Here is a 12,914-nt window from a genome sequence, read left to right on the forward strand (position 1 = left end):
ACCAGTCTCACAAGGGTGTGTTTGTGTGCACAGAGCAGGTTCCGGCCTCGCAGATGAGTCAGGTGGGACAGTGTGGGCACGCTGCGTGTCTGTGTGTGTTCGTATGCGTGTGTGAATCTGCTGACCACAGGACAGTCTGCCGCCGCAGCAGCTGAGTCAAATGAGAGTGTGATTGTCTCCTGCTGAGTCTAACCTGTGATTTTTATTATTCAACAGCAACGGGAAGACGATGTGCAACTGGACTAAAACACCAAGCGCACCTGCTTCACACCTGTGCTTCTACACTAGAAGCACTCAAGAGGCCGGCAACACCGCTGTGAAATGTGTAACACAGACCGCGTGTCATCTGAAGGTCAATCGACCAAATCTACCAAACCAAGAAGAATCTTTCCAATCTCTTTAACTGCACGTGAAGTGGCCTCACCCGAGCAAGATTTCCAGTAACTTGGCCGAAAAAGCCATCACTTTCATTAATGGACACACATATGTCAATGCTGAGTGGTTTTTTAACATCATTAGAGCATGGAAGCATCGTGTAATATGATTTCTGCTGTGATATTGATCATATTTGCTGGTGAAGCTGCAGCTGAGTGGATGATAACCAGTGAGCTGATCAATTACCCGCTGGGTCCAATTTACTGCTGCACCTCCACCCTCCTTCCTGGTGAACAAGGCAGCATTTGGATATGACAGATCAGGTGCGAGCGCTGCCAAAACACTTCCAAGAGTAGGGGTGTGTGTGTGTGTGTGTGTGTGTGTGTGTGTGTGTGTGTGTGTGTGTGTGTGTGTGTGTGTGTGTTTTTGTTTGCTGAGGCCAAATCAAAAGGGAAGTGAGCTTATCCAGCCAAGCAGAAATCACCACTGAGTGTTATCTGTGTGGAAGTGTGAGAAACAGAGTCACGTTTAGTCACCAGCGTTGGTGTGTGTGTGTGTGTGTGTGTGTGTGTGTGTGTGTGTGTGTGTGTGCACGAGTGTGTATTTATGCTGGTCTGCACATTTGTGATTAGGCTCACAGCTCTGTGTGTGAGATTGTGTGCGCGTCGGGGTCTCACACTGTCAAGGTCAGACATGAGAAAGTGTCACATGGGAGCAGCCTGGCCTTGGCTAAGTGCCCTCTCAGTTGTAAATGGATCCACACGAACGCCGCGTCTCTTACTTGATGGATTTGATCCACTCCTCCTTCTCCTCCGGCGTGGGAGCCGATATCCTGTACACTACATGGTTGCCCTCAACGACTCGCCCGTCCGCCTCCGTCTTGCAGGCCTTGATCACCTGACCTTTGTGGTTGGGGTTGTAGAGCTCGAAGCAGTTCTGAAAGAGAGAAGGGACAGGATTTTAATCTCTGAGCTCAAATGTAAGATGTTCTGCGCGCGAATGCAAAACAGATTAGAACGGATTTTGAGGGACAAGACAGTGGCTGGAGTCGCTCCTTACAGGTTTCCTGGGCTCGTCCACCTCTCTGATACTGAGGTTCTCCAGAGGAATAATCCCGCGAGGCTCTTTATCCTGCAACACACAAAGACAACACTTAGCATCCACACATCCCTCTTTATCTCCACCTAAGATAAGGGCAAAACAGACTTTAAGCAAGTTTAAGTATTTATTTATAAAACTTTACTTTGATGTTGAAATGATCTAATCTCCAAGCAAAGTCTAGACTTGCCAAAAGTGATGGTGTTTCAATGAGTTTGACTTTCTTTTTAGATCCATCTCTACTGCTAAACCTTCCATTTGTGCCGGACTTACATGAGGGGAAATCACAAGGCAATTTAAGTCGATTTGAGATTTTATAGATCACAGGTGCAGATTCTTGGAACCTGCTGAAGCAAGGTTTTTAGACCAAGTTCAAGTATGAACATTTTAATAAATGAGACCCCAGGACAACGGCAGGGACAAAATCAATGAATAATATATTACATTTCTGTCAATAAATCCCACTAACTCCCCCACACTGGACCTGTTAACACATTTTTTTATCCTCAATTTGCTGTGTAATGTGTTAAAACCTTCGCACACTTAACACATTGAACCTACGCTGCTCTGTCCATGCTGTGGCGAACGAGGATGAAAGTATGGGATTATTCGATTTCAAATTACAATTTCATACAGCCCAAAAATAGAAAACAACGAGCTCTTGTCACTAAGTTGATGCAGTAACATTTTAACGCCACGTGCAGCACCTTTAACTTCCCCTGCAGCGATGCTGAGCATTTTAACTGCCATTTGAACATACTGAACCTGACAGGATACGAGTAAATATCAAGGAGGTGATAAAACCACACTCCATAGAGGTTTTTATACATTCTGGTCACGTAGGGGACAGCACCCAGGGGAGACATAACCCTATACCCTCCAGCGACTGCTATTCTGTCTGCGGGGCCAGATGTGAGGGGTGTATGTGTGTGTGTGTGTGTGTGTTTGGGGGGAGACCTTGAGGAACAGCCCCGTGTCCTGCTTGTCATCTTCCTACTAATGAGGGGGCACAGCAGGGGGAGGAAATGCCCTGGGACAGCTGCTCACAGCTGGCTGTGTGTGCGCCTTTTTAAGTGCACGTGTGTGCGCCCGCCGTAGTGTGCTGAGGGACTGTTGCGTGTGTGTTTGGGGAGGGGGGTGTTCTCAGAAACGGGGATGCTGGGGTGAAGTGCAGGGTGACAGGCAGCGGGTTGGAGGAGGCACATGGCTTGCGGATTAGCGGTGCCAGATGTGGGCGGTAGACTTTGCAGATGTTTCCCATGATGCCTCATGTTAATTGCTGGAGTGAGGTTCATTTGGGTCAAAGGGGCTGCATCTGTTAAAGAGGCAGAGCTGGAAGGCAAATACCTCTGTGTATGGTGTGTGTGTGTGTGTGTGTGTGTGTATGAGGCATAGATTAAACATATTTTCTTAGGTTTCTACTTCACTTGAGATCCTGTCGCACTTTGACAACATTTATGTTGACATAAGCCATTTCACATGGACTGAACTACCGTTGTTTCCCCTCGTATCCAGTCTTCATGCTACGCTGTCTCCTAGCTACAGATTTGAGAGTAGTATCTTTTCAAATACGTTTCAAATCAAAAAGGCCAACATTTGTGTCCTGCCCACTTACCGTTGTGTACTCAAAGTAATAGAGGCAGTTGTCGGTCAGAATGAACCACCGTCTCTTCCACGTCTTCACCCTGCCGCCTGCCGAGAGAAAACACACAACATTTGAGTTCAAACTGAAGAGGTGGCGGTGTTTGTGCATGTAGAGGCTAACCTGCAGAAGACCTTCAGCTCCACGTGCCACATCTGGTTCTGATCATCAGCTCTCTGCGTTATTAGGCTCAATCAGAGGCGGGATACTCCCTCCAGCACCCCTCTCAGTCTCGAGAGATCGATGCCCGAGGGCTGGATAACTGTTCCCAGACATGCACACAACTAAAACATGTGACGACTGAAGCCGGAGCAAGTACAGTTAAACATCTGAACGTAGGAATGATATAAGAATATCTCCATCTGCCTCCATTGCCAGATAAAAGTAGATTACACTAGATGCATTGGGATTACAGGATTTTCTGTTAATTACACCATCAGTGATGCAATTTACCTATTTACTCAAAAGGAGATAATGCGTCTGATGTCGATGTACAGTCTGCAATATGTGCACCATAAGACCGTGTCTGCTGAGTTTACAGAATGAGCACAAAACAGCCGTTACTGACGTAATCAATGCGTAATGTTCACTTGACCCAGATTTTCATCCTATAGTGCAAGCTAGAGTAAAATCCACCGTCTACATAATGGATGAGCAAAGTTTACTACGGATGCAACCGCTGCATTTTACTCAGAAAATGGACTGAACATGCACATGTATAGTTTATAACGGTTGAGAAAATACAAAAATATAAAAAACGTGATTTTTTGTTATGGATTTCTGCTGCAGGATCCTCCATGTTTGCACTTTTCTAATGCAGATTAATCATTTACTTGTTTATTTATTGACACTCCAGAGAGGCATTACTCAATTTTCATAATGTGTATTATTGATCAGGAGAACATTTTTTACGATTAATGTGATGTAGTTCATGATGAACTGTGTAGCTTTCAGGAAGAGATTCACTGATTGACCTTTTTTCTGCCTAAACAAACCAAATAAACAAACTCTCTTTGTTTTCATGACTGATTAAACTGAATGTACAAACTGACCTTAAAGGACAACACAATTTCCTACTGTTTTACTGTTTATATGTGGCGGACCCTGCCACCTTTCTAGACAGGTGAAACAGTGTTCTGGGGACATAATATTCCTCTGAGAAGAGCTTGTTTATTCCGTCAATGAAAAGATAAATATTTCTGAGCTTGTATTATTGCCTCATTAATATTCTAAATATGAATAATTCTGAGTTTGCTTTTCTTTCTTCTCCAAATTGACATAGCCATCCTTTAAACGGTTAATTTTTGGGGTGAATTTGAGTCCTCACACGCAGAATGGCCACAATACTGCACACCAACAGGTCATTTATCTAATCTAAATATATAATAAGTTAGATGCTATGTTTGTCTGTTTACACACTGATTACTGAACAGAATTCAAATGCGACCACTATGACTACATAAATGCTCGATCAGCAGTGGTGCTGGGTTTGTGCTGGCCCTCTGAGATGCACTATAAGAACGTCTGAAAAGCTGAATTTGATGACATGCTGTTTACTCTGGATGATGATGATGGATTCAGCCACAGCAGAAGGCTCAGGCCTGGTTAATGTTGTGGTGTAATGAGAGCTTATGGAGCTTCACAGTCTCACAGCAGCGCAGCCATACGTCATATTGAACTACCTGACGGGCCAGCTTCATCCAAGCTAAACCAATCTTCTCTCATTAAGCAGCATCTCCTCTGATGGAGCTAAAATTAGTGTGGAATTCAGTAAATGGGAAAAATTGGACCTGAAATGATGTGGCAAGTGCAGTTGGTGGGGTAGAGAGCAGAGGAGGAAGAGAGAGGGATCTGTAGAGGAAGAGGAGAAGCAGCGATATGGACTACTGAAGCCTGTTGGACAGGAACAGGAGGGAGAAGAATGAGAATAGGCTTTACTTCACTGCATGAGCAGTACAGTAGGTACGCATTCCCACAGCGCAGACTCAAGCAGCCCATTCACTAAAGCTCGGGCATGACCGCATGTTCTGGCTACGCAGGAGCTGTATGATGTGCATGGCAGTCTCTAATCGCCGTTTATATCAGAGCAATGTATATTAGCGTGAGCATGCAGCAGGTTACTCATGAAGAATATTGTTGACTTGCTAATGTTTTAAAGATGCAATATGTAAGAACTGGCATATTTAAAAAAAAAAAAAAGGAGGTAGCTTAGAGTTAAAAGCGCTAACTGCTTTTAACTTTCGCTGCTGTTAGCTAGTAAGCTCAATTAACTGTGCAGCTGGTGGTCGTATTAGCTGACTGTGTCTGGGCTGGGAGCTTGGCTTTTAATTTAATTTTTAAATATTTTAAACTAAAACATAATGCACCTTTAAAGTTTGTCATATAATATTTTGAGTCTCCACAGCTTTACCAAAAAAAGTGGAAAATTAAAGCTAAGAGGATTGGTACCACTTTCATATCTGCACATAAAATATGAAGTTAATTACAGCCAGAAGATTGATTAGCTTAGCATAGCACAAAAGCTGTAAACTAAAGGAAGCAGCACAACACAATTGGTGAGTTAGTTAGTGTACTTTTCAATTTTGGACAGAGGTAGGTTAGGCAAGCAGTTTCTCACATTATCCAGTTATTGTGCTAAACTAAGCTAAGCTAACCGGCTGACGGCAGCATGGTCATATCTAACGTACAGACACATGAGTGGTGTCAATCATCTCTTTTAATTCTCAGCTAAAATAAGTTAACAAGTGTATTTCCCCACATCTTAAACTGTTCCTTTAAACAAGTGCAGTTTAAATGTATTGTCATAACCAATATGAACGTTAACTCAAAGGTGAAGGCACGTTACCTTCAATATCCACTGCATTGTAAAAGTGCATGCACCATAACTACAGTATTTATATGTAATGTTCACTTTAATTTTTGCTTTCAGCTTAAATTGATGTAGACTTGTGTAAACTTGTGTCACCAGATTACAAATAACTGCATCTGAAATAACATGGGCTTTCCATTTTTACTGCTAAAAGCAGCTTATGGCTCTGACACACCATACTTCTATGTCTTTATCCTGTAATGATGGTAAGCTTGTCTGAAAAGAGGCCAAACAATAAAGGGGATTTAGCAATTTGCACTGTGGTTTGATGAGGTAAGCAGTGTACTTATGCTGAAGGCTTCTCAGGATAAGAATTAACGCTCTGTGTTACATCGACTGAGACAAGCCCTGCGCATCATCCAGCCTCCTCCAGAGCCACGGAAAAAAAAAAAAATCCAGCCAATCCCCATGCAGAATGAGATCACTGACCTCCAACTCGCTTTGCCTTTGAATGAGATAACCCATCACCTTAAGATGCTGTTTTGAGTTGCCAAATAACGGCTGATACGATGAGCCAATTAAATGAGGCGGCTAGCATGTCTGGGGGCCCAGTGTGGTTATAGGAGCTAATGGCAGCCAGTGCCAGTATGAGGGCACTCTGTGATGAACCGGGAGGATGGTGGAAGGAGTGTTACCTACCTCCTAATACAGAGATTTAAGGAGGAACAGCCACCACAGTACAGAATGAGAGAACAGAACAAAAGGTGAAAGGGTGACAGGTTAGAAGAGAAGGAGCGGAGGAACAAAAAACACTGAGAGACTTTTTAAAGACGTAACAAAGCACAAAGATCACCATGCCAGAGAGACAGAGAGAGCATAATCACAAAAAAAAGAACATGCTGTAAGAGAGCAGAGGAAGGAGAGGAGAGGAGAGACAATACAAAGAGGAGACATCATGGGATGAAAGGACAAGGACAGAAACTTTGCGGTCAGGTCACAGATCTCCAAGCAACCTTGATTAGCTCCATCATGAAGGTGGACAGTTTTTGGGCAAAGGTAAGGCTGCATGGGTAGAAATAAGCTAACTAAAACATGTTTGCTATTTAATGTAGAGTAAAGTAGCTTTTTCAGTAGTAGCTCATGGTCTGTGAAGAATTAAGTCACTTTATAGCCACTAGCTAACTAGCTAAAAGCAGCTAGTAGCTACAGCTATAAACCGCAACAGAAAAGCATACAGTGAGCAGCAGTTAGCGGCTTCACCTGACCTGCTGCACCCCGTGTGTTTGGAGTGACTTGTGAGAGGTGGTCAGTTCTTACATATGCACCTTTAAAATGCTAACATGCCCTACATTCACACATTATTTAATTATTTAAGGGGCTGAAAGCTAAAAATCAAGCCAACAGTATACAGCCATGCTAGCGGCCCGTGAGGCTGTACGTAGGCAGAGTGTTGCTTCGAGCTAGGTGTTAACACGGACACGCTACTGTGTTATGCAGCTGGCTAACAGCTCAGGCTGAGTCACCAGCAAGGAGAGGTAATAAAAGCTAAAATCTGCAGGATTTGCCGTGGGCCAGAGCTGAAAGAGACACAGCTAGGCGAATTTACATATCATCACAAATCAAGTGGTGCTGCAGGCTTCGTCACCACTTCCACTCTTGTTCACTAGTAAATCCTGTCCCACGACTGACTGAAAACTATGTCACATTTTTTTTATGAGGCAGTTTATACGCAGAGCAGAGTAATATCACTGACAGCTTTAATGAGCTCACAAATTCATGAATATATTCCTGTCGCAGTGTACACCTTGCATCATTTTCTGTCAGTGAAAATGTAGGACTTAATCTTAAATTAAGTAGTGCAATCGGCTATTTTCAGCCATTTAATGCCCCAAGAGCTGTCGACCTCCAACATGGCTGCTGACAGCCCATCATAAACAAGTAAACACACACAAACAAACAGGGAAATGAAGGACACTGCTCCTCAATCTGACGTTGAGTGTCTTCTGACAAAAATCAACATAATCAAAGTTTCTTCTTTTTGTGTGTGTGTGTCTCCCGAATGCACATACCGAGCTTTAGGAGCCAGCCTTCTCTGTCAGGGTTGAAGAACGTGTGCGTCAGATCATTGCCATCGTCCTCTGGGATTTTGAAAGGCTCGTTTTTGATGCTGTCGTAGAGGTTCTGCAGGCGGGGGGAGGAGGAAAACGATTAATCAAACAGGTAAACAGTGGAGGAAATGCCTCTTTCGTATGGAGCAGGTGTGACAGAACGGTCCCAGAGATCATTCATCACACACACGCACACACGCACACACGCACACACTCATTACAGAGAAATACTCTACCCTGAGCAGTTCCTCTGGCAGATCTCCTCCTTCATTGATGCCTCTGTTCATGGAGATAAAGCGCTCCACAGGGGGCTTGTCTCTGACGTTGGGGTTGTGTAGGCTGGTGTTCAGCATGATGATGGCAAATGACAGCACGTAGCAGGTATCTGAGGGAACAGTAGGAGGATCCGATGTTGACAGTGACAATATTTTTATGTGCACAAATCATTTAAAAACAATAATGCATCCACAAAGTGTGTAGAACGACGCAGAATAAGAGTCTCTTTTCCTCAGAAACATTATTATGATAGTGTTAAATTATTTAAGCCAATAGCCAATTGTGAGCCAGTAGTGTAACAAGTAAAGCATCACGCGGTATCTGTGTTGCTGCTTTGTGGAGAAAAAACAGAAAAGGCTGATTTCGACTCACTACTGTGCTTAGCTGGCTAGTTTTCTTGACTAGTTGATTGACAGACTGATTATATAGATGGACCAAGTAATATAATAACAACATAAGCTGCCAACCGAGACCAAAAACATGACACAAGTAATTCACTTTGTATTGTTCATTTCCTGAGTTAGGCATTAACTGTGTACATATGACAGGGAAGGCAAATTTTTGACACATGCTGTAACATTTTTTGTTTTTCAGTACATAACGGGATGTCATCAGCATATTATGTTGATCCTTTGTGCTCATTATGACCTTTTGGGCTATAATTTCTTACAATTCTTGCATCACATTTAGACTCAGCATGGCAAGTTTTTCAAAAATACTTTGGGATTTTGTGCTGCATTTGATAGACGTGTGTGGTGTGAGTGAGAGAAAAAGTAAGTGGGGGAGGCAGGGCTTTAGTCTCTCTACTGTGTGTTAATGCTCAGACACACACGGGCCACTGGCTGCCTGTAAATGAATCATTCATTCCCCCTCTGTCTGATCCTCTCACTGACACACTTTGGCCCTGGCTGTCCTGCGCTGCCTATTGTCCGCCTGCTAACACACATTCTCCATAAAAAATAGAGGAGCTTTACTCGCAGCGAGTACGATGAGGCACGAGGAATGTCAGCGCAATCAAAAGGACGGTGAGCGTGATGAGGCAGTGAGAGAAACGACTTGCTCGTTCCCCCCGGTGATTAAAGATGCCTGATCGTTTTATATTTTTATGGGCTCAGTGTGTACTGACTGCTACACACACGGTTAAGCGGCTCTTCTGTCATCGACACACAATCATGACCGACTATGCACAGACAACTAAACAACTATTTCATCTAAATGCCCGACAGTGTTAGAGGGCTGAGAAACGTCACAAGGTCAGATTCACAAATCATGTCAATCACCGCCTGTAGAACACACCTCATGAACAAAAAGTCCCAAAAAGCCTTGTTTTCTGAGTCTGAATTTTTGCTAAATCCACATCTGAGCAGGAAGTGAATCGACAGAACCTGGTATTCCCTTAACGGGACTGATTGTATCCTCAGCAATCTTGTACACAATAGATTGCTCTGTAACAACTTTAATTATTTACAGACTGTTGTAGTCGTAGGCTTTGTTTATAACAAGACCGTGTATCACTCAGCCAGGCTGACTCTTCCTGAATAATGGATGTGTCTTGTTTGTTGCTGGTTGTTTACTCTGAACTCATCTCCTGCAGGGGACTGTGATCTGTAGTTACTGTAATCTGGTTAATCCTCATTGAGCTGTAGTTACAGTAACTCTTTTGGTTTAATGATTAAAATGCATTAAAAAGCAGGCCATCAGTCAATGCTTTTTAGACCCTCAGGCAGTAATTGTGTTGGACTGCTTGTCAGTGCATTGACTTTGTCCAACATATTGGATTTCACACTCATATGCATATAGACAACCTGACTATTGTTCATCATTGATCAACGTCCAACCAGAGTGACTTATCCCAAGGGGTACTTTTACAGTTTCCACAGGATACGTGGAAGTACTGGCTCAACAGCAGCCTGCGTTGTCTCTGACCTGTCGACTGGAAGACTCCAGGGTTGCACTGGCAGTACCGCGAGGCAAACGCCTCCATCATACGGTCAATCTTCTGAGCTTCCCCAGGCAAGCGGAAACTCCACAGGAATTGCCTATGACAGGAGGAGAGGAGGAGTAAATTATTTGTGGCACCACACAGAGTCCTGGTCCACAGGACACTGCTTTTGTCTTCTCCCCGCTCGATTATTTGGGTTAATCATCTTGCTGACCGTAGAGCTTGGACGAGGTTGAGGTCTGCAAACTCATGCAGCTCCACAAAAGCCTGCAGCACCTTGATGTTGAAGTCATCCCTGGTGGAAAGAAAGAAAGACGAGTAAAATCAGATTTTCAATGCTATCTCCAAGTCATTCTTTTTTTTTTTTTTTTCCAAAGAACAAGATTGTCCAGGAGATACCAAAACACCTCAGAGAAGATTCAAGATAACTGAGCACAACGTGAACCCAGAAGACAGGGTGGGGAGGCCGTATTTCCTCCATGAAAGCATTTCTCAACCTGAATTCCTGTTTTCTCAGCATTCCTGTCATGTTTGTTCCCTTATTCATACCGGCCGCCGAGTGTGAAGTCTGGAAGCAATTTAAACAGCTGGCCGATGCGGAGTGTTTCTCCGCCCTGAGGGGGGGAAACGGTGCGCTCGAATGATGGAAAAACAGCTCAGACTGAACCCACACAGGCTCCTTTTTGTCAGAGGTTTGTTTGGCTGTCGGAGGAAAAGTCAACAGCTGCTTTCAGGCTGCGGTCACAGCGTCTCTGATCCTGTTTGTCGTACATCATGATCCTCATCCTGTATCGTCTTTGTGTTTTGTATTGTTTCAATGAAACCAGGAATTTTTCTGACTTTTGCGTTGTTGTTTTTTTTTTTGTTTTTTGTGGAAAGACACAGTGGAAATGTTGAGAGGGAGTACAAGGGAGTGCTGGCTAACATGAGCCAAACAAACTTGTATTGCAATAACATTCTTTGATTATTTGGACGACGACTTCGGGGGCTTTTCTTCCCCACTGAGGGACTGTGATTGTATGCTGCCCTGTATAGGCCTCCGCAGCCAAATAAAATGAATCCTCTGAGGGTTTCATGTATATGGTTATTGCATTTATTAAACCCGAATGTTGCTTAAAAATGAAATAAAAACCGCATATATACCTCTCAGTGACAAACAAGGCTGAGTTATACAGAGACAATATAAAAGTCTAGTTGTGTAAATTAAGAATCAATCATGTGCTCAGCCTGCGTCAGTCTCCCACTATCTTCCTCTCCCTCTCCTCTCCGCTCAGCATGTAATGATAGGTTCCTGCTCCTTGCATAAGCTCAATTAGTGATAATTACCGAGTGTAAAGTCTCAGCCTGTGCTTAGTGTGATTTTCACCGGGTAGGTGGCCTCTTTGAAGATCCACTGTGAATAAAGCCTCAGGCCAACACGAGGAGTCCCCAGAGCCCCCCACCCCTGCCAACCCCCACCCCAAACTGACAGCCTCATTCACCTCGGAGTGTGTGTGTGTGTCATTGTTTCTGCCACTTTGCATTGGTACACTGATGCTCAGTCAGCACCCTGGGCTCAGATAAAATAATAGACAGCGGTTGAAGAGTTAAGACAATAAACGAAGGTCCCACGTTTTTTGCCAAACAAGGGCGTGTTTTTAAGTTCTGTATGCCAGGAAAGAAAGTGATGTTTTAACTTGGCCCGTGTGGGTCTGTGACCAACACAAAGCACAAAGAAACTGGCTGCAATCATGTCTTTTTCTCTCACCACCCTCTTTTACTTTCTTCACGCGCTGCTGATCACTCTTTGGTGTTGCTGTTTCTCTTCCGCCCTCCCAAAGATCACCTGGCAGTCACGGAGCCGCAGCTCGACTGCAATCAGATTTTTTCTGTTGATGACGTTCATGTTTTTTCCAGATACAGCAGGTATCAATAGCCATGCTTGCCACCCAGACTTCATTCCACATTCCTTCTCCAAAAGGTAGAGGTAGATTGATGTGTAGTTTGATATACCGCTTGCTACTGGCTTATTACGAATATGCTGGTGATGGTTTTAGCTAAGTATAATTTCAACATATAGTACTGTAGAGATTCTTACAAGGAAAAACTCTGTTACGTCCAATGTAAAATCTTTTCAACCTCAAATATCGATATTGGTATTGACTGATCGAATGTCGCCCTGGTAAAATATCACGACCAATCGTCAGCAGCTTTTTTGTGTCCGATTGTTAACTAAATGCATATGGAGTTTATGGTGTCAGAAAGCTAATAATAGTAGTAATAAAGAGGAAAATGGATGTACAATTCATGATTTTTTTTCCCCAAGTGTCACAAAGCTGTAGTTTTGTGTCAGATATATTCAAGATACCAAACATCTGATGTGCACTCCCTTGCAGCCTGGTTTTGATTCAGCGTAGATCTTGCCTGTTTGACTCATACAGTTTGTTCAGCTATCTAATATCACCATCAGATACCACCATCATCCATCCCACTAGTTGCAGGACTCCCTTTCTTCTTCGTTATCCATCGTCTGGCCTGAAACGTGAGCAGCTGGATGGCCCTTTTACTACCACTCATAAGCACACATGAGCGGACTATGACAACACACCCACACCGACTCTAAGATTCATTGGGGGGGGGTCAATCATGATCTCCCTCTTTAATCAATAAATCCAGCCCATAATT

The 12,914-nt window shown here is 43.6% G+C and overlaps 1 protein-coding gene across 1 annotated transcript in view; it reads right to left on the minus strand.

The window, feature by feature from the left end:
• The window catches only part of LOC119009933 (cytohesin-3-like), a 36,054-nt gene that overhangs the window by 4,582 nt on the left and 18,558 nt on the right, over window positions 1-12,914 (minus strand). Inside the window, exons 6-12 of the mRNA XM_037081680.1 lie at window positions 10,465-10,545; window positions 10,235-10,347; window positions 8,269-8,417; window positions 7,994-8,105; window positions 3,089-3,165; window positions 1,435-1,506; window positions 1,157-1,311 (exon numbers count right to left, since the gene is read on the minus strand). Of these exons, the coding sequence (XP_036937575.1) occupies window positions 1,157-1,311; window positions 1,435-1,506; window positions 3,089-3,165; window positions 7,994-8,105; window positions 8,269-8,417; window positions 10,235-10,347; window positions 10,465-10,545 (759 nt within the window). The remainder of the gene's footprint in view (window positions 1-1,156; window positions 1,312-1,434; window positions 1,507-3,088; window positions 3,166-7,993; window positions 8,106-8,268; window positions 8,418-10,234; window positions 10,348-10,464; window positions 10,546-12,914) is intronic.

Source organism: Acanthopagrus latus, chromosome 20 (genome assembly GCF_904848185.1).
Source record: "Acanthopagrus latus isolate v.2019 chromosome 20, fAcaLat1.1, whole genome shotgun sequence".
In the NCBI taxonomy this organism is placed as follows: domain Eukaryota; kingdom Metazoa; phylum Chordata; class Actinopteri; order Spariformes; family Sparidae; genus Acanthopagrus; species Acanthopagrus latus.